This window comes from Electrona antarctica (genome assembly GCF_951216825.1).
Source record: "Electrona antarctica genome assembly, chromosome: 21".
Lineage (NCBI taxonomy): Eukaryota > Metazoa > Chordata > Actinopteri > Myctophiformes > Myctophidae > Electrona > Electrona antarctica.
Genome location: NC_136802.1, coordinates 20921797 through 20944586, shown reverse-complemented (window position 1 = coordinate 20944586; position 22790 = coordinate 20921797). Strand labels below are relative to the sequence as shown.

General features: G+C 44.6%; 2 protein-coding genes across 7 annotated transcripts in view; both read left to right on the top strand.

Annotated features, from left to right (window-relative positions):
- The window catches only part of arhgap36 (Rho GTPase activating protein 36), a 98708-nt gene that overhangs the window by 2587 nt on the left and 73331 nt on the right, over positions 1-22790 (top strand). Inside the window, exons 1-2 of one of the 6 annotated variants that reach the window (XM_079490377.1) lie at positions 11394-11410; positions 12333-12537. The exons of 1 other annotated variant lie outside the window; for it this stretch is intronic. In XM_079490377.1, the coding sequence (XP_079346503.1) occupies positions 12448-12537 (90 nt within the window). In that variant the 5' untranslated portion in view covers positions 11394-11410; positions 12333-12447. Of the gene's footprint in view, positions 1-11393; positions 11411-11638; positions 11894-12115; positions 12222-12332; positions 12538-22790 lie in introns of those variants that run through there. 4 more of the 6 variants (XM_079490376.1, XM_079490374.1, XM_079490375.1 and 1 more) reach the window with 4 other exon arrangements.
- LOC306913747 (flotillin-1-like) lies at positions 3477-4781 on the top strand (the record flags this gene model as incomplete). Its single annotated transcript, XM_079490560.1, has 1 exon — positions 3477-4781. One exon carries the CDS (start codon positions 3477-3479, stop codon positions 4779-4781), a length of 1305 nt encoding a protein of 434 aa, XP_079346686.1.

The following is a 22790-nucleotide window of genomic DNA, read 5'->3' as shown; positions in this document are numbered from 1 at the left end:
TATTTTGGGGGGCAAGTGGCCATGAGCTGAGGGCAAGTGGAACATGACCTTTACTTGCCCGACGGGCAAGTGCCTCTGAGACCTTAGTGTCAACCCCTGCCAGTCCTGATGTAGTGTTGCAGCTGCTGCAGTCGCAAATGCAAGCTCCCAGGATGCACGTGCTTGACATGGCTTGAAATGCACATCAATGTGCAAATTACAAACATGCAATAACCAACCCCAAGAAGAGGACCTGATTATCACAGAGGTAGCCTTGACTGACTCGGAAATAAAGGACTGAATTTACAAGCCTCTGGGCAGGGGCCCTGCCCAGAGCCTGGGCAGAGGCCTTTTGTGGCGGTTCTGGACAACCGTGGGTCTGACCGACTCGACACCGGCGGGCACTGCACTTATATTGTAAGGACCTCTTTAAAAACAACATTGCTGATAAACTGGCACTTCTTGTTTGTCTCTTCATCTCGAGCAAGAATGCCTGCTTGATTTGCTAACCCTACTGGCCGCCACATAGAACTGGCCATGGCTGAAGAAGTCCCTCATGCAGAAGACCCCAACACAGTGTAGTGTCTGGCCCTGAGACTTATTGACAGTCATGCCGAAGCAGGGTCTCACTGGAAACTGTTGGCGGGGCAGAGTGAATGGATAGATGATGTCGGTTGGACACAGGGTGATGCGTGGACTGAGTGTGCATCCTGCATTGACACCAATCACAGATCTTGCAGCTTTAGGCGTGCATCTCGTGCTTTGTCTGACTCAGCTCTCTGTGCACGTTGTTGTGTGTCACGCTGCGCATCCAGTTGCGGTAGGCTCGGGTACCTTTGGGCATATTGGCATGTAAAAAAGGTGATCTGTAACTGCCATCTATTAGCCAATTTATCATTCTGTTGAGCTGGTCAAGTCATGGTGATGTCAGCGGTATCACCTTTTATGCCCATCTTTGTCAGGCATGCCCAAATATGGGGTCTATGCAGATGTCAGAAGTCGGTGGGACGAACCCATATTTAGGCATGCCCAAATATAGAGTTGCAGAGGCAGAGGCCTTGTGATGTCAGCTGTGGCCCGGGCAGTGGCCTTTTGTGGCGGTTCTGGACAACCATGGGTCCGACCAACTCGACACAGGGCACTGCACTCCCTGTGGGGGTGTGGAACACGTGTGTCGAATTTGAAGTAGGTGGGGCGAACGGTTCTCGTGTTACATGGATTACAGACGTACAGCTGTACAGACACAGAGACTTTTATATTTACATTTATAGTTAGATGATACATTGGCTACTACCGGTATATGGACATTGAATATTCCCTCGTTTAAAACCTTTGACTTTGATGTTAACAAAATGAAATAAGAATGTTGACTCTGTCAATACAATATTCAATCCAATATTTGGATTGAATATTGATTCGGGAAAGTTAGGCAAAATCAGGCATATTTTCCTATATAATACCTAATTTGCATATTTAAATATACAATTTCAGAAAACTTGTAATACAATAAATCATTGTTTGCATGTAATTAATCAACTAGGGAAGTTTCATGGTGATCACTAGTTCTTAATTCTTTTCATCCTATTCACCCATCATGTATATAGGTGAAAATAACAAAATGTGTGATAAATATGAAAAAGCTGCTCCTGTGGAAGTGTTATCATATATGAATTTACTTATATTGACCTTCTAAACAATTTAATATAGGTATGGTTTTGCCCACTCATTTCGTAATGAAAACTTGTCCGGCTCATGGACTAGCTGGTAGAACACTCAAATCGGAAACATGAGGTTCCCAGTTCAATCCCGGGCTCCTCCAGAGTTAGTGTCGAAGTGTTCTTGAGTAATTGACTCTGAACCCCATGCTCCCGATGAGCAGGTTGGTGCCTTGCATGGTTTCCTCTGCCATCTGTGTATGAATGTGTGAGTGAATGTAATGGACAATCTATGTAAAGCGCTATATAAATGCACCATTTACCATTTAGCCCCAGCCAGCAGTCTATCTGGCTATCAGCCCATGTACCAACCCCAGGTCCCAGCAGTGTGGGGGGCCTGGGGGCCCTTTGTGAGGAGCACCCACCAAGTCTGGCCATTGGTCTGGCTACCGGTCCCAGTTTTAGTAGCCTCCTCGGAGGGGGACGGACACTATCTCCACTGCCAAGATATCCAGGCCTTCCCCGGCCGGCCAGCAGCAACAGCTGAAGTTGACTATGGTGTTTCCAACCGAGTGTGGAGAAGCAGCACAGCTAGAGGGCTCCACGGGGGGGCAGTGTTGCAACCGCATGTCTGCTTCTTATAAGCTACTTTGGGCTTGTTTTTCTGTAAAGTTGCTTGTAATTATTGCAGGTTTTTGGGCTTGTTTGTAAAATGTAGTTGCTACTGGTTTCATAATGTTGTTTAAACCAGTGGTTCTCAAACAATTTCATGTCAAGGACCCCCAAATTAAACCAGTGGTTCTCAAACAATTTCATTTCGGGACGGTGCATGTGTTTGGTCCAACAGGCATTAGTCTGACACCCTACCCAAAACCCAACCCTAAACCTAGCCAGGAAGCCACAGGTTAGTTTTAACCTGCCACAGGTTAGTATTAACCTGCCACACATGTCAGGAGCCACGGGTTAGTTTTAACCTGCCACGGCTTAGTTTTAACCTGCCACGCATTTCGGGAGCCACGGGTGAGTTTTAACCCGGCCGCGGCTTAGTTTTAACCTGCCACGCATGTTGGGAGCCACGGTGTTGTCGGACTAATGTCTGTCGGACTGTTAGTATGTATGTCTAACAAGTAACAACCAACGTATGCACCCTTTCACAACAAGGACCCCCAAATGAATATGTTGTACACGTAGCTTTGTGTGTGCTCCCGTGACGTCATGTGGCAGCCAAGTCTATGGACATTTTACAGAACTTTATATACCGGATAAACTTTTCAGGCTGCAAGTCATGCCAAAATAAAATTACTATGATGTCATGTAGTTGATCTGGGACACGGCTCACTTGAACACGATTGTAATTTTTGAGGGATATAGGCTACAGCGTTTGTCCCCACACGTCTCAATGTATGGAGTGGACAAATACCGACATCATCGGCCGAATCTCCATAATAGAGCTGATTACACATCTACGTCTGACATCACAATCATTAGCTGGATCCCCATATGTGGAACTGACGAGCTGACAGCAGGATAACCTGGAATAGTTATGACATCGTCTGACATCACATTCATCAAATGGATCTCCATACACGGAACTGACGATCACTCTGTCAGCAGGATAAAAAGCAGATAAAACACAGACGCACTCTCATATCCTCACTTATCAGTGGAGGCGTGTGACGTGGAAGTAATCCTTAGTCAAGGAGTTGCATGCTAGAGCCATCTTGGTTAAATTGTAATCGAAGGTTAAGTTCTATCTCCAGAAGCTAGTTTCCAGTCATACAAATAAGATCACCACCAATTCATTCTTTGTACGGAAGGTATTACTAGGAGGTAGAAGTCAAGATGTTCCACACTTGTGGTCCCAATGAAGCAATGGTTGTATCCGGCTTCGGCCGCTCTCCTCCCTTGATTATTGCCGGAGGTCGAGTGTTTGTCCTTCCATTCGTTCAGCGGGTCCAGAAGATCACGCTGAACACTCTGACTCTGAACGTGAAGAGTGACCACGTGTACACCCGCCACGGAGTGCCCATATCCGTCACTGGCATCGCACAGGTGAAGATCCAGGGACAGAACAAGGACATGTTGGCCGCTGCCTGTCAGATGTTCATGGGAAAGTCGGAGCTCGAGATCTCCACGATTGCCCTGGAGACGTTGGAGGGACACCAGAGGGCCATCATTGCCCATTTGACCGTGGAGGAGATCTACAAGGATCGCATGAAGTTCTCCGAGCAGGTGTTCAAGGTGGCGTCCTCCGACCTGGTGAACATGGGCATCGGAGTGGTCAGCTACACGCTCAAAGATGTCCACGACGACCACGGCTACCTGCTCGCCCTGGGCAAGGCCAGGACCGCCCAGGTGCAGAGGGACGCCAGGATCGGAGAGGCACTGTGCAGAAGAGACGCCGCCATCAGGGAGGCTAACGCCATGCAGGAGAAGGTGTCTGCACAGTACAAGAACGAGATCGACATGGCAAAGGCCCAGAGAGACATGGAGCTGAAGAAGGCCGGGTACGACATTGAGGTGAACACCAAGAAGGCCGAGTCAGAGATGGCCTTCCAGCTCCAGGTGGCTAAGACCAAGCAGCGCATCGAGGAGGAGAGGATGGAGGTGGCGGTGGTGGAACGGAGCCAGCAGATCGTCCTACAGGACCAGGAGGTGGCCCGCAGGGAGAGGGAGCTGGAGGCCAAGGTGAAGAAGCCGGCCGACGCCGAGAGATACAGGCTGGAGAAACTGGCCGAGGCTCAGCGCATGCAGCTCATCATGCAGGCGCAGGCCGAGGCAGAGTCCATCCGAATGAGGGGCGAGGCGGAGGCGTTCGCCGTGGAGGCCAAAGGTCGCGCCGATGCAGCGCAGATGGCCAAGAAGGCGGAGGCCTTCAAGCAGTACCAGGAGGCAGCCATGGTTCACATGCTGCTGGAGAAACTGCCCCTGATAGCCGAGGCCATCAGCAGGCCGCTGTGCAACGCACAGAAGATTACCATGGTGTCCAGCGGCGGATCAGAGGTGGGAGCATCCAAACTGGCCGGAGAGGTCCTGAACATCATGACCAGGCTGCCCGCCGTCGTGGAGCAACTCACCGGTGTCAGCATCTCTCAGGGCGCAGCGGGCAGCGGGAAGTCTCGCTTTCCGGCACCGTCACCAAGATAATCCAATCCACTTTAGGCTTTTTAGGCTTTACCACGCCCTCTCCTAGCCCGGCTAATAAGCCAGACTCAAATCACACTGTCTGGTATTTGAGTCTGGAGATGCTGTGTATGGATCTTGTTTCCCGGGGGGTTCAAACATTTTCTCTTTGACGCAATTGGTCAGAGCTACTGTCAGTCAAAGGTCTCAAGCATTGAACGTCACTGTACCAAAGCCCGCCCATATTGCATACCGTGTCCCAATTGGCCACACCAGTTCTCTGATGTAGGAAATGGGCGTACAATTGAGCCTCTCCAGACCGTAATCCGCCGGCTTTACCACGCCCTCTCCCACTTAGACACTCCCACTTGGACACTTTCCAGCCGGGCTCATTCATTCCAATGTAAATATCATGGATTTTACACATTAAATACTGGAACTTAAATAAATTTGGAACCAGACCTTCCAAATCCGTCAACAAGGCCTGCCATATTCACTGGAAAAATATGTGCATGACATTTCTTTTTTAAAACAATGTTTTATCATATAGGAAAACTATTGGTGGAGAGGTTTGTCTAACCTATGTTATGCTTAGCTGTGATTGGACGATATCAGTTTGGGGAGGGGCTTAGCTATAGGTCAATAGCCAAATTCCAATGTTCCATATTAGATGCTGTTTTTGAGACGATGAGAAAGGAGAAATTAGGTCAAATGTCCGCAACACAAACATTAAATGCCATTGTTGACACGTCTCATATTTGCCATCCACAATGAAAGGAGAAATTAGGTCAAATGTCCGCCAAATATGACGTAAATTTGTGGCAACAGGCATTCTGATTGGCCAGTATGAGATGATGCATGATGATGTACAATGATAAGAGCGCCCCTCACTTCACACGGGTGTGATTCTTTTTTTCCATTTATATACGTTTATATGCAAGGGACAGTGCATATTAATGAACACCACACTTACAATGGTGTGTAAATACAGCGGATTTACAAGAATGCTAATTTCCATCCGTATAGTCCCCATACGGAGAACAGGCAACATTACAAAAAAACACACTTGTGTGAAGTGAGGGGCGCCCACTGTGGCTGCCACATGACGTCACATGACATCAATGTTTGTTAAAAGTGTCTAGACATGAAACATTAAAAATCCATAGCATTTGCTGCCATATGGCGTCATTTCAAAAGCCAGCACATACTTAAAAGGGTACAAACAGAAGAGAACTAAAATTGCACTTGTGTGAAGTGAGGGGTGCCTGGTAATGTTTGAGTGCTCTAAACAGACACAAAGAGTCCATAGACTTTATAAATAATTTCAAAAGCCAGGCGTTGGCGGGTCGCCCCTCAAACTAAAAAAGACCTAGTTTTACCTAAAATACAAGACACTCAAGAAAACAAATGAAACCTACATTTGAGCCTATTTAAAAAAGTTCCTGCTTGTTGTCCATGATGAATCCTTTTAGTTGGACCTTAAAGGATGTAAAGGATGGGCATTCTCTGTAGGAGAGGATGGACAGAGTGTCCACTGTATTTCTCGTAAATTAGCTGTTTGACCTGCATTCTTCCACACCATACACAACAGAAACAGCACGAATGTATCAGTTTAATGTGCTGCTTCAATAGCTTTGATCACTATTATTCGGAATGCCATATTCAGTCTGTATCATCATTCAGGCACTTCGGTATCTCTGCAGTTTAATCAAATGGGACACTTCCGCTCACAAACCATCATACAGCCTATTACATTTTATGATATGAGCACTCGGAAAAAAGTTTCACTCCCTCTGAAGTCTGTGCCATACTGCTGTGTCGTCATCCCCCTCTGAAGTCTGTGCCATACTGCTGTGTCGTCATCCCCCGTGGAGATGATAATAGATGCATAACAATAACAGCTAATCCCAGGCTTAAACACAGCATGTGGTGTTCTGTGCATGTATGATGAAGAGGCACAGGGCAGTGTGGGAACTGGGAAAGGCTATGATAGTTATTAATGCCTTGTGTCAGTTACAGCAGGGGTTCTCAACCCATGGGTCGCGACCCCTCGGGGGGGGGGGGGGGGGGGGGGGGGTCGCCAAATAATTTTAGGGGGTCCCCAAATTATTAAAAAAATAATAATAATAATAATATTTTCAATAGCTAAATTATAACAATGCTTAAAACACCAAAAGGGTTTCCCGCCCAAAATGGTTTAAGGTTATTGTAGCAGTCAATTTATATTGGGGGTCGGGAGGGGGCGGGGCGGGGGTCCCGAGACATTGCCAAAGCATTTCCAGGGGTCCCCGGCCAAAACCGTTGAGAACCCCTGAGTTACAGTATGTGTACACTAAGAACTAGGCTGGGAACAAGTCAATGGCAGCGGCCCCATGTCTGTCCAAATGGACACAAATGTATAGTCATTTTGAGGCCAAACCAAGATTTAAGTATACCAAGTATATAGGAGCGGAGCTGCAATCACTATGTTATACCATATCAATTATTATTGAAATAAAAATCACATCCGTGTGAAGTGCTCTTATCATTGCACATCACATGCATCATCTCATACTGGCCAATCACAATGCATGTTGCCTGTTCTCCTTTCATTGTCAATGGCACATATTGCGACGTGTGGGGACAAAAGCTGTATATAGGAGGGGCTTAGATCTACAGGTGAAATCAATACTTTCAAAAACTTTCAAAGATCTTAGTTTGATTTTTCTTTCTTCAAAATATATATTCATAGTTCATTATGCAGGGAAAGAATTAGCCTCCAACATTGTGCTGTTTCCCGAGTATTGGGCTTTCCATGGGGGGGGTCTCCCTCTCCCCAGAGCAGTCTGAATGGTTTGATGAGATCAGTTTGACATGCGGTTGTACTCCCAGACAGTAGGTCCAGACGTAGGCCCATTATTATGGCTAGCCAGCAACATAATCCCTTTATTTTTCACTTATCTATTATTTTTTGTACTTTTGAATTTTACTTTTTTAAACCATGTATGTCAACTTTCTTTAAACAATGTACTTTTGAATACTTGATTGAGTACTTTTTTAAACCATGTACTTTTGAATACTAGCATAATAGCATTTTTAAAAGCAAGCAAACACTCGAGTACAAATTTGACGAGTAACTTTCACTTACAGAGTAATAATACTATGCTTTGACTCAAGCACTGGGGTTGAATACTTTAACCATTACTGGGTGTAGTATAGGCTGCTACTACATTAATTTTGGGACATCATGATTCATCATGACAGCTCTGACACTATCCTTTTACCGTCCCAGATTATCTCACGTTAGTGTCCCACCCCTCTGGCAGAGATAAACCACTAAACTCATTTTAATAGCTTTTATTTCCTCCCATGGAGAGAACCCTTATCTTCTTGTTTTCTTTACTGTGGGATAGGACCACCAGGGGGCGTCATTTCAACGTACCCTCCTATAAAATAACAGAGCCCACTCTTATTATTTTAACCACAAACTTTGTATCATGTCACCTGACATTTTATGGATGCTATGGAGCTGGAGAGACAGGGAGACCCCTGTTACTGAACAAACACTATTATATAGCAATGATTACTATCCAAATAGCCTGTACAGCTATTTAACACTTATTTTAACAAAATCATTATAATAATCACTTTAAGACATACTGTACAGTTTGTCAGCCAAATCTCGACTGTGTGTGTGTGTGTGTGTGTGTGTGTGTGTGTGTGTGTGTGTGTGTGTGTGTGTGTGTGTGTGTGTGTGTGTGTGTGTGTGTGTGTGTGTGTGTGTGTGTGTGTGTGTGTGTGTGTGTGTGTGTGTGCGCTTGTGTGTGTGTGTGTGTGCGCACATGCGTCGAATGAAAGTGAATGTGTGTAATTATGCTGAAAATCTCTGCAAAAGGTCATGAACTCAGGGCAAGTACATTGTGTGTGCATGCATGCGTGTTTGAGTGTGTGACAATTCCAAACCCCTTATGTAAATAAGGTCATGGATCACAGAGTGTTTAGTTTCCCTCAACACACAGAGAAAGGACTCCTGCAAGTGTAAGTGTGTGTGACTGCGTGTGTGTGTGTGTGTGTGTGTGTGTGTGTGTGTGTGTGTGTGTGTGTGTGTGTGTGTGTGTGTGTGTGTGTGTGTGTGTGTGTGTGTGTGTGTGTGTGTGTGTGTGTGTGTGTGACTGCGTGCGACTGCGTGCGTGGATCAACAAAGTGATTACAGTGACGGCTTTCCTCTCTTGCCCACTTTCTCTTATCTCTCTCCCTCAATTCAATTTAAATCCAAAGGGGCTTTATTGGCGTGAGTAAACAGACATATGTTTACCGGTACATTGTGTGCGTGCATGCGTAGGTATGTACAGTACATTGTGTGCGTGCATGCGTAGGTATGTACAGTACATTGTGTGCGTGCATGCGTAGGTATGTACAGTACATTGTGTGCGTGCATGCGTAGGTATGTACAGTACATTGTGTGCGTGCATGCGTAGGTATGTACAGTACATTGTGTGCGTGCATGCGTAGGTACGGTATGTACAGTATGCATACTGCATGCATGCATATAGCCTACATATTGTGTGTGTGTGTGTGTGTGTGTGTGTGTGTGTGTGTGTGTGTGTGTGTGTGTGTGTGTGTGTGTGTGTGTGTGTGTGTGTGTGTGTGTGTGTGTGTGTGTGTGTGTGTGTGTGTGTGTGTGTGTGTGTGTGTGTGTGTGTGTGTGTGTGTGTGTGTGGGCCTACAGTTAATGGAATACATTCAAGAACTGTGTTAAATTGCAACTTAAAGGAAAACTAGCTTACAAAACCATTGTGCATTTGCTGTCAGAAATACTGTCTCTCTCTCTCTCTCTCTCCCTCTCCAACATTCATAGTTGAACTTTCCACTGTTGTATAGATGAAACACACGCACGCACACACACACAGGCATTCTGATCAGGGCCTTACCATCTTCCTCCATGCTTCCTGTGTCTCGACAGCCCAGAGCATGCTGTGTTAGCTACTATGACACACACACTATGAACCTCACTCTACGCTCTTATATCTCCGAGAAGAGTTTCCGTATAGACTAGAGATGCTCCGATAATCTAGCCTGGTTAATAAACCAGACCGAATCAGCCGTTGGCAAAAAAAAAATTGCCTGCCAGCGGATTAGGGTCTGGCGAGGCTCAGTAGCACGCCTCTTTCCTACAACCGAGAACAGGTCGGGCCAATCGGGACACGGTATGCAATATGGGCGGGCTTTGGTACAGTGACGTTCAATGCTTGAGACCTTTGACTGACAGTAGCTCTGACCAATTGCGTCAAAGAGAAAATGTTTGAACCCGCCCCCCGGGAAATGAAATCCAAGTGGAGCCAGCCCAGACTAATATACCGCGACAGTGTTGTGTGATATTAGTCTGGCTTATTAGCCAGGCTACCGATAATCGGCCACCGACCGCCAATTTAGTGATCGGCAATTTTCCCTATCTGGAGAAACTGATCTTTTACACCATTTAAGTGGTAGGCTATAGATATCAGATATAGTATAATATACTATATAGTATAACAGGGTTCCCCAATTAATTTTCCTCAAGGGCCATATTTTGACTAGGGTACCAGGCTGGGGGCCGAGACAGGTTCATTTTCAGGGCAAGACCCCATTTGAAAAGGATGCCCAGTTTAACATGCATAGGCTACTGACCCCCATTTAATGCCATTTATATCTGGGACCTTCCAGGGGCCACAAGGGGGCGCTCCGCGGGCCGCAAATGGCCCGCAGCCGCCTATTGGGGAACCCTGTAGTATAATATAATTTTCATCTTTGTGACAGGCCTAAACATTCTCCCCTTCCTCCCCACACACAGGAACAGGTTTGACGTGGGTTTTGACATATAATAATTTTGGAAATATTCAAATTGGCCCCTTATGCACAAGATCGGTATCGGCCGATCATGAGAAAAACAATCGGTGATCGGGATCGGTCCCAAAAAACCTGACCGGAGCATCCATAGTATAGACACTAGAGGTATCCTTGTGTAGTGAGTTGAGCTACAGATGATAACCTTATGACAGGCATTAACATTTTAGGGGGGGGGGGGTGTGAAACGACTGCTTATGAAGTCAGCCAGTAGGCCTACCATGTTTTCCCATGCGAATGGGGGTTGACTGGCCACAGGCTGACTAAATTTGTAATTTAAGCCTGATTTATTTCACCCCTGTCTAAAAAATGTACGTGCCTGTCCTAAGTTTATCATCTAGCTCGACAGAAATACCTTACTTTATGGAAACGATACTGCAAAAGGTCACTGGTTTGGTCGGCTCAACACCCTTTCTACCGATGCATATGGAACCTCTTCTCGGGTGCATATAGGGACAGACTATACTAGCCTATTCTCTGCAGCCTATGCATGATGCAGCACAAACGGCAAAAGTAGCCAGTGTTTCTCTCTTTAAAAAAAAAAAAAAACTTCATTCTATACCTAGGCCTCTACATTACACGACTCTACATTGTTAAGTAGGCCAATCTTTTATTGGCTATATAGCAATGTAAACGTATGTTTTACTTTTTTTGTATTGTTGTTGTTGTTGTTGTTTCCCACGCCAATTAAGTTCAAAGTGGATTTAATTGAGAGGGCGCGCATGCGTATGCGTGTCTTTGGTAGCCTATAAAGACGCTGACAGAGACGGCCTAACAAGTAACAACATTAGGTATTCTTGAGTTGATGTGATGCGATTGAACTTAACGTTGTGGCTGTTAAACCATAAAACCATAAATGCAGAACGTTGTCAACTTGCCTATAGACTAGGCAGGCAACAACGACAGATAGCGTTGGCGGCGGACGTGCAGGTGGGGGCCTGGGGGTTATCAGGCATAATTTGAGACGACAGAAAAGAATGGAGACTGTCAGAAACAGAAGAAGGGGAGGGTCAGAAACAGCGTGAAAACACAGAGGGGGCCTGGGGAAGGAGAGGAGGAAGATGAGAGATGTGCCGAGAGAGAGAGAGAGGGAGACTTAATTGGCTTGAAATGTTGCGCCAAAGTAACTCCATGCAAAGTATATTCTTTCGTTGTGCCACGGTTGTGAATGATGCTCGCTGCACGGATTTAAAGTATGCTCCAAAAAGATGAATATACAACATTTTTTCATCACAACTCTGTTCCGTGTGGACTTTGTGTCTTCCTTATGACAGGTTTGGTTTCTGTTTATATCGGACTTTAAGTAGCGACGCACATATTTTTAGTTTTGTACGTTTTGTACAGGTGCAGTCAAGTCATTTTTCTTTTTAAAAAAAAGGAAAAAACGACTGAAGATAACATTTAGTCCAATATGGGATTTATTCGTTGATGAAAGAGAATGGGTTGGGAGAAGAACGGGTGAATGAGATTGAGAAGACGGGACGGGAGTTCTATTGCCAGAAATATCTAATTTAAAAATATCTTATATGCGATGTAGGCGATATTTGTAAACATTTATTTCGTGTTAACGACGATATAAGTTGTTGAAGAGGCTCTTGCATGGTAGGCTATATACCCGGCAGTCAAGCTCTATTTATGCTCTTCAACACAACGCCTCGCAGCGCAAGTTGACCAGCCAACCGAATTGAAACCAACAACGTTTTCATTCACCAGAGAAAGAGAGAGAGAGAGCATGGCATGAAAGACGACACGTGCACGGCAGAGGAAACGAGTAAATAAGTGCCTGAGGACACCAGGGCAGGAGGAGACAGAAAGACAGTCTGACTGGATGGATGCTACAGGACGGTCAGCTTCCACTCCAGCAGCCATGCAGACTGAGGAGTACGGTGTGAGACGAGACATGCACTTCTATTACGTGGTGAGTCCACAACAATACGTACGTGACGTGTGTGTGTGTGTGTGTGTGTGTGTGCGCGCGCGCGCTCTTGGCATAGGTCACAATTTGGGACTAATTACATTACTTCTTTTTATGTGGGAAACAGTGCTCTCTAATTGAGGCCATGGATGATTTGTGTGCCTCCAAATTCGACTTACAGTATTGTAAGTGAGTCCATGCAATGTCCATGCAATGTCCATGATGTAGCCTATCATCGATGTATTTTTATCGAAAGTCAGATTCGATAAAATAGATCTATGATAGTCTTGGTCCAAACTAAACTACTAATGTCCTGAAAAGATTGTGAGTGTGGCTCAGACTCAGAGCCTCTGCCTGATGTTCTTCTCCTTTAGGAAATTGGTTAAGATGTTTGTCTTTAGTCAGTCAGTGTCCCTTCATCCTGCATGTGAGACTGGTTTGAATCCCGGGCTACATTGCATTGGTGCCATACCGTCACCGCAGTGACCCAGATGGGGTTTGAATCCCGGGCTACATTGCATTGGTGCCGTACCATCACCGCAGTGACCCAGATGGGGTTTGAATCCCGGGCTACATTGCATTGGTGCCGTGCCGTCACCGCAGTGACCCAGACTCTGGTTTGAATCCCGGGCTACATTGCATTGGTGCCGTACCGTCACCGCATGACCGCAGTGACCCAGATGGGGTTTCACTCGCCCCAGCCGTTCTTTTTATTCTTTTTACTGAGGTTAGGAATACATTGGAATAAGGTTAGGTTTATGCATAGTTTTACTGAGGTTAAGTTTTGGAATAGGTTTAGGTATAGTCATAGTTTTACTGAGGTTACGTTTTGGAATAGGTTTAGGTATAGTCATAGTTTTACTGACGGGGCGGCAGTGGCTCAGGGGTGGCCGGTAGAACAGCTGGATGCGAACCGTGAGGTTCCCAGTTCGACCCCGGGCTCCCCCAGAGTTAGTGTCAAAGTGTCCCTGAGCAAGACTCTGAACCCCTAATTTCTCCTGATGTGCAGGTTGGTGCCTTGCATGGTTTCCTCTTAGGAATAAGGTTAGGTTTAGGCATAGTTTTACGGAGGTTACATTTAGGAAGGTCAGGTGTAGGCATAGTTTTACCGAGGTCAAATTTAGGAATAAGGCCAAGTTTAGGCATAGTTTTACGGAGGTTACATTTAGGAAGGTCAGGTGTAGGCATAGTTTTACCGAGGTCAAATTTTGGAATAAGGCCAAGTTTAGGCATAGTTTTACGGAGGTTACATTTAGGAAGGTCAGGTGTAGGCATAGTTTTACCGAGGTCAAATTTAGGAATAAGGTCAGGTTTAGGCATAATTTTACTGAGGTTACATTTAGGAATAAGGTCAGGTTTAGGCATAGTTTTACTGAGGTTACGTTTAGAAATACCTGGTGGCAACTGTTAACGAGTCCAAGGTCGTCGGATTTGACCCGGGCCGAGCGTGTTTTGGGGCGAGCGAGCGTTCTTGTGTTGGTTTCCTGGTGGAGTTGGGGTCAAATGGGGGTGAGGGTAGCAGAGTGGCTTCAGAGCCTCTGCCTGATGACCAAAAAGTCTTGATATCTCGCCTGATTCCAATTGAGGAGGCTAGGAGGAGATGAAAGGGGACTTTGGTGTACTTTTCCGTGTGGGTTAGAAGACTGTGACTGTACTGTGACTGTGTCTGAGATGATTATCGTGAGTTTTTAAGCCTGGAAGCCAGTGGTGTAAAGTAACCCAACTAAGTACATTTTCTCAAGTACTGTACTTAAGTACAACATTTGAGGTATTTTCTTTTACTTTACAGGAGTATTTCCAGTTTTCAGTACTTTTAATTCTACTCCACTTTGTAGAGAAAAGTCCTTATGCACAGTTGCACACCTACAGGGACAGGTGCGTCGGAGCCTGCAACCAAGTGCGAATAATGAGAGAAAAGTGGTCCCGCACACTGTCTTCACTTTTAGGGCAGCAGTTTATTCAGCTGAGTAACAACGTTTCGGTCTCACAACCTTCATCAGGTATCAGGATACCTTGTATTATTATTACAGAAAATACATTTAAGCCATTTATGTACATTTCGGCCAATTAGAAAATAGCCATTCTACAAGCTCACAATGCATGGCATCATGAGCTTGTAGATCAGCAATTTTCAAAAGATTTTATACAATTTATAGGCTACATTTGAAAAGTTGTGAAATGGAACGTTCTGTATGAGAACTTTCTACTTTTGGTACATATATTGATACTTTTACTCAAGTAAAATTTTACGTTGCAGTATTGATACAGTTATATAAGTAACAAATGTTAGTACCTTTACCACTGCTAGAAGCATTCACGAGTTGTTACTAAGATACAGTGCATCTAACAACGTTAAAATGACATTCCTGGTAACCATGTCATTTCTGTCTCTCGGCTAATATACTGTATCTTATCATGTGTTCCGGCTCATTGATGTCTCGCAGACTTACTGCCACATCATAGAACTCGCTGACACTTTGAACTGGACTTTGAAGCTCTCAATCATGTATACGACTAATATAAATAAACATTCCCTCTTGCTTTACAACATGGCACTGCAGCAAAGCTGTATACTGTACACAACAAAGCTGGTGATTGAGCTGTGGAGTGTTTGACGTGCAATATCAAAATATTCCCAAAAGTTTAAATAAATGTCCATGGTTCCCCTATGATTACGAGACAAAGAACACCTTTTAGCACCATTTTTGTTTTGCTTGCTAGCCTTAATATGTGTGTGGATGCAGGATGCAGGGACATTAATGCAGGATATATACAGGGTGGAGGGACCACATCATTCTTCACATGCTCTCTCTTCAGTCATCGAGGTTATTGTTGCTTCCTCGCAGGGAGTGAATGCTTCCTTTGATGTATTTTGTTGGTCAATCTTAACCCATTTTGAGCGGGAACCCCTTTTGGTGGTTACATACATTATGTTATAATTTAGCTATTGAAAAATAGCAGATCTACAAGCTATGAACTTGTAGGTCAGCTATTTTTGAAAAATCGTTAAAATGTGCTCAAATCTTTCAGAAAATTGTCATGATTTAGAAAACTTTTTATTTTATTTCGACGTCGGGCCTGAATGGGTTAAAGCTATAAAGTGCGGTGAGTGGACCTACATATAATGTGCCAGGCAGGTTTATGTACACACATTACGTTTATCAGCTCAGTTATCACCTCGCACTGAACCATGATGGAGCCAAGGTGGAATGTGATGTACTCTCAACTCTCCAAAATAGTGCAAACGATACGGTAACACTACAAAAGAGTAGAGAGAGTCTATAGAATTTAGACTTCATTGTCCCCAAAGGGGGGAATTCCCTTCCGCAACACTGGACATATCAGACAACAGTTTATACAGCACAATATAGCACACAATAGTGACAATACAACAATAATAACGACGTACAATGAGAGACAGCAATGCAACACTCAGCAACACTCATGCATGCAATGGCCTTGCATGAGGATTTGCATGAGGATTTGCATGAGGATTTGTTAAATTCAAATCCTCTTATAGAGAGCTGCCTGAAAAGCAGTTGGACCTAATTTGATTGATTGATTGATTGATTGATTTTAGTTGGCACTCGAGTTTACACGCACACGATCTACAAGCTTGTAGATCGGCTACATTCAAATAGCCAAAGTTTAAATAGGGCTGCAGTAGTTAATGTATGTTTTGTAATAGTATAATATGTAAATGCCCAAAGTAACTAAAGCAAGTAAGTAAGTAGAGTAAAAGTACAATATTTCTCTCTGAGATGTTGTGGAGTAGGAGTACAATTATAGAATATTGAGAACACTTCAGTACAAGTAAAAGTACCTCAAAATTGTACGTAAGTACAGTACTTGAGTACATGTACTTAATACTAGTATAATGCTTTTCCCCCACTGGTAACAGATAACATGGAGAGAGAGAGAGAGAGAGAGAGAGAGAGAGGAAAAATGAAAACATGTCATGATTTATCAAGGCATTACTGCACCGCTGGGAGCGCTGAAAAGAGTTGAAGCCGTCTCCATTTTGATTTGTGTAACTGTGGTGGAAAGTATCCAAGTACATTTTCTTAAGTACTGTACTTGAGTACAATTTCTTTAAATATTTAATATTTGTACTTTACTTTTTTCATATTTCCAATTTCCAGTACTTTTACTTCTACTCCACTACATCTCAGAGGCAAATATTGTACATTTACTCCACTACATTTATTTGAAAACTTTAGTTACTTTTGATTTGTATTACAAAACATACAGTAACCACTTAAGCGCTAGATACATGGCAGCCATTTGAAATTAGCCAATCTACAAGCTAACAATGCGTTGCAAGCTCACGCATTGTGAGCTTGTAGATCTGCTATTTTCAGAAGATGTTTTGATATTTTAAAATGAAAAATTGAAATGAGACATTCTGCATAATGAGTACTTTTAAGTACATTTTTAATTCCAGACTTTTACTTGTCAAAGTCAAAGTCGTACAATTTGTCACACACGTTACCGCAGTGAAATTTGTTCTCCGCATTTGACCCATCTCTTGGAGCGGTGAGCCGCAGCCAAACCGCGCTCGGGAATCATTTGATTAGTTGATTTGACCCCCCAATCCAACCCATTGATGCTGAGTGCAAGGAAAGGGAGGCATTGGGTCCCATTTTTACAGTCTTTGGTATGACCTGGCCATAATATAGAGCATTTTATTACAGTATTGATACTTTTACTTAAGTAAAAATGTGAGTACTTTTTCTACCACTCCATGTGGCCGGCTTAAATTGAAAAGGATGTGAGGATGTTATGTTGCTTGGTCATGTGCAGTGGTGTGTCATGCTCGTAGAACTCAGTACCACGCTGTGGTACCAAACAAATTGTGACGTGTCATGCACGCGCAGGTACGGAACGGAACGGTGCACTGCACGCGCATGCACGGTAGAACGCGCCCCCCCTATAGATTCAAGAGAAGACGCACCTAGCCACCTCGGTCACCACTCACTCACCAGACTTTCCAAGATGCACCAAGTACCTAGCCTGGCTTGGCCAGCCTCATAGCGGGGATTCACTGAAGATACTTCCCCGCATATGCGGGGAGGAAACATCAGCGAACCCTCGCTATGAGTCTGGCCGCGCCAGGCTACCAAGTACCGCAGTCTAGGTTTACTGGCGGTGGGCGCGTACCCCTATTTTAGTGACAAGTACCCAGTCTAGGTTTACTGGCGGTGGGCGCGTACCCCTATTTTAGTGACAAGTACCCAGTCTAGGTTTACTGGCGGTGGGCGCGTACCCCTATTTTAGTGACAAGTACCCAGTCTAGGTTTACTGGTGGTGGGCGCGTACCCCTATTTTAGTGACAAGTACCCAGTCTAGGTTTACTGGCGGTGGGTGCGTACCCCTATTTTAGTGACAAGTACCCAGTCTAGGTTTACTGGCGGTGGGCGCGTACCCCTATTTTAGTGACAAGTACCCACTACTTTGCATAACAACAGCTTCAACTGTTTACCTGAATGCACGTTAATGGTAAGCAACAACACAGCACAGCAGTATGGCTCCAGTAGGCTAACGCTTCTGTGGTGCTGCTGCACGCAACAAGATGCATGCCTCCTCCACCATCAAAGAAGAGATTCGTCCAAAGCAAACTTTTATTTTCGCCACTGCAGGCAGCGCAGTATAAAGAAATGTTTCTGATTATTTTAAGTCTACTTTTGTGTGTGTGTCTAAAACTCTCATACACTATAAACAATATACTGTAGGCTCTTAGGCTATCAGCAGTTCTGTGCACATGCTATGCGCACATGTAGGTCACCTGAACGCAGCCATCAGCTGGTTGCAGCTGAGTCTACTGTCCAGTGTCACTGTGGGAGCTCTTTTAACCCATTAAAACCCAAAATGCATCTGCGTAACCACTATTTTATACTTAGGCTATTAAACAAATTGACAATATGAGCTTGTAGACCTGTTTTTTGAAATATCATGAAAAGTTTAGCAAATCTTTGAATATGAATACATGTGATTGGCTGATCACCCCATAGCCAAGTACATAATGAAGATAATAGTGAGGGCAGAAAACACCAAATGTGATTGGCCGGAATGATATGATTGGTTGAGCTCGGAATGTGATGTATGATGATAATAGCGCCTCCTCACTTCACACAGGTTTGATTTTTAACTCAAATCTTTGCGTCCGATGGTCCCTGGAACAAAGTATTTTGAGATGGGGGTCCGCGGCCAAAAACATATCATTTTGGGGGTCCTTGACATGAAAATGTTTGAGCACCACTGGTAGAAACATGTATTTCTGAAAACCTTTAGGATTTAGAAGGCATTTGTAGAATCTGCCTCAGGTCTTAATGGGTTGAACTGTCAATGGGGTGCTGCGGTCGGTGAGCTGGGACTAATTACAATGTCCTTTGTCTTACTGACGTTGAGGTGAAGATGGTTATCTTGTGTGGGTCTGTGGGATAAGAGTGTCTGCTAAATGCAATTGCAATGGACTCTATGCACACACGCCATTTTGGAAAGAACTTCCCTAATTCCTTCACAGGTGTTACCAATGATACTAATGAAGGCTCTGTTCCATTCTGGTCAAATAGAGTCAGGGGTGCTGCTATTGTGCATGTTGGCTCACTGGAAACACTCTGCTACACCAGCGGGTCTCAAAGTGTCTTTGATTGGTTTCCAAATGGCTTGGTTCTGAGAGTGTACAAATGCAACCAAGTGTACAAATGGACCCATAAGGGTCCATTTGGTTATGGGAGTCCTTGAAATTAAAAATCACACCTGTGTGATAAAAATCACAACTCTGTGTGGGGGTCCCCAGGGGGTCCCCGGAAGTTCCAGACCCACAAGAACGCGGCGCCGCCCCGCGTCCGAAACGGTAGAGAAATGTTACCGTGTGGGAGTCCCCAGGTGGGCCCTTTACTGTACTGTACTGTCACTGTACTGTACTGTAACACCCCACATCATACGTATAAAGTTGATGTGTGTGTGTGTTAGGCTGCGCAACAGTGACACTTGGTTGTGCAAACAAACCAAACGCAATTTTCGTGCTCGGACACAGCTAGCCAGCCAGGGACGGACACAGCCAGCCAGCCAGAGACACACGAGTGGTTGCGCCACTCAAAAAGTTTGAGAAAAACTGAACACTAAACAGAGCCTTAATTAGTATCATCGGTAACACCTGTGAAGGAAGTAGGGAGAGTAATTCTGTGTGCATAGAGCCTCAGGGCAGAGTGGTGGGTTGTGAGTAGCCTGCTGGGATCAATCCCATTTTCGGGTTTCTGATTTGGTCTGGAGTGGAAATATCTTTCCATCATCCAGTGGCCGGAACACACGAGGACCTCCAAAATAATTCCCCCTAGTTTAAAAATTGGTATAATCGTTTAGTTTCTTTTGGCATATTAATAATAATAACAGGCTTTCCTCTGTGGTGCTAATTAAGCCTGGTTAGGCTGTGAATGGTGAAAGAATGGCTGTCGACGCCTGTCACTGAAACATTTTACAATAATAAGGTATCATGTTTTGAAAGAGAGAGGGTGGCATTGACGCGCTGAGCAGTGAAAAATGAAACCAGCTTTTGTCTGTTTCCCAGCTCCTCTTCTTACCCAGTAAGAACCAGTCCAGTTGAACCAGTTGGCATTATATGGTTGGTTGAGCTCAATGCAACCTTTTCACAGCATTTTGACAGGTAAACACGCTCATTCATCCATCCATCCATCCACACCTTTATTTAAAGAGGGTATGTGCAATTGCGCATGCACAAAGTGAGTGGCAAAGTGAGCTTAATGGTAGCCTGGGTTGGGATGGAGTTGCTTTGCAGGCAGCTGATCCGGTCTAGACTCTAGAGCGGATACGGAAACGATGCACACTCTGTACGTGTGAATTATCGGCTGTCCGGAACTAACTGGGTAGTTGTAGACGTTTGGGGACAAAAGATGCAATTACGGGGGGGGGGGGGGGGGGGGGGCGAAAGTAATATTACTTTTTTAAAGTAACTAGTAATAGGTAATATATTACCGTTCATGAGTAACTTTTCCAACACTGCTACCTACCTACCTACCTACCTACTCAGACAGACAGACAGACAGACAGACAGACAGACAGTGACACTGAACATGTGGGTGTGTTGGGTGTGTGTTACTTGAGCAGATGAACTGGAGCAGATGAGGTCGGCTATAATTAGCAACACAGTGATAAACAGACACAGGGTTTCAGGAAGTGACAGTTACACGGAGAGTATCAAATAAAATGGTGGTTATTGTTGTCGTTTTTGTGAATTGATGGATGGTGTGCGCGCGCGCGTGCGTGTGCGTGCGTGCGTGCGTGCGTGCGTGCGTGTGTGTGTGTGTCTGTGTGAGAGGTAGTAGGGCTCACGGTTAGGAACAGGCATTTAGAGGTTCGGTTTATAGCTTAGTAACTAGGAAAAAGTAGCGCCTTTCGGGCGTTTGGCCTGAAAGCCCCCTCCATCATCCAACTCTAAGATTTCATGCGGAGAGAGTATGTTTTGCACTCCGTCCGTCCGTGTGTGTGTCCGTCCGTCCGTCCGTTACCAGCTAATCTCCGGCACCGTTAACCCAGTCGATGCCAAACTTTACATACACACCCCCTAGATGCCAACGATGAACCTCTGCCCCAAATCTTTCAGAACAGTCTGTTATAGCGCCACCAGGAGGCCGATTTTTGTAAAACACATTATTTGATATTACTCCTCCAGATTGTCCAAAAATCCCGCAAATTGTTACACAGTATCTCTATTCATGTGCTCAAGATGGATCTGTCCCATATTTCATAGCTTTCAAAGTTTGCAGGATTGGCCCGTTTTGAACAAAAAGCCTCAAATCATGAGCGCAGTGTGCAATCCTTCACGTACTTTCCTACTAGGCTGAGGAATATATCCCACCCTTTTCACATTGGCCTGTTATAGCGCCACCAACAGGTGGATTTTGGCAAAACACATGTTTTGAACAAAATGCCTCAAATCACCCAATTGCCATCAAAGGCGTAAAAACAAATGTCACTTTTCACATTGGCCTATTATAGCACCACCAGGAGGCCACAACCTGACCTGGCCTAGTGGAGACCTGTGCCCAGAGGGGCACTTTATCTAGTTCCAGCATAAAATCTAAGGGTCGCAAGTGCTGTTCCTCAATCAATCACATCTGCTGAATCAGCCGACTGCTTCAAGCAGAGCCTGAAACTACATCTTCATGAGTGAGCCTTTGTATAAATATTCTCTTCTGGGCTGCCATGTTGGCTGTGTTCACTTTCTCTGTGTTTCCCCCCCCCCCAATATACACCAACTGTTTTGTCTCTTTCCTTAGGTGTTTGTTGCGTGAAGCACTTTGTGAATCGATGTCCGATTCTACAAATGTCTTCTAAATCCCTACAGTTTTCTGAATAACTTATGATGATGCTCAAACCATTTCATGCAAAGGACCCCCGAAATGATATATATTTGTAGATTGGCTAAATGACATACAGTACATCAGTGTTTAAGTGTTTTAATGTGCTATGTATAGAAATGTTTTACTCACTATATCCCTCTCCCTCTTGGAACTTGGAAATACTTTACTGAGCTCTGTTTGATTAATGTTTTTGTAATGGGGCTCACACACATGCACGCACGCACACACACGCACGCACGCACAGACAGACACATATATTTTTTCCTGTCTCTGCGTTCTTGTCTGTTTGATTTGCGAGTCCTAAGGCTTGGAACTTCCATTTGGCACCACCCCATCCCAGTATGGTCCAAGTTCCACGCGCTCCCCGTCCCATGGCTCATGTATGAGCAAACGTGCGCCCATACGTGCGTGTGCGCACAGTGTTTGGCGCGTTGTGGTGTGTGCATTGGCGCTGGTTAGGATGTTGCCTAACATCTTTGTACATTTACTCAAGTACTGTGCAATTTTTAAGTATTTTCTGTACTTTTACTTCTATTCCATTACATCTCAGAGGCATATACTTTTACTCCACTACAATTGTTTAAAAACTTTAGTTACTAGTTACGTACATACATTTACTACTTCAGCCCTATTCATTTCGGCCATTGGAAAATAGCAGATCTACAAGCTCACAAGATAGTATTACCCAAAGTGTTAATGTAACACAGCTCTGTTTACACCTTATTTAATTCTTATTTATATCCAATATTTATTTGTAAATACTGTTTTATTTTGATTGTCTTGTTCCACTTCTGCTTTGGCAATGTAAACGTACGTTTTCTCATGCCAATAAAGCTCCATTGAATTTAATTGAGAGAGAGAGAGAGAGAGGGT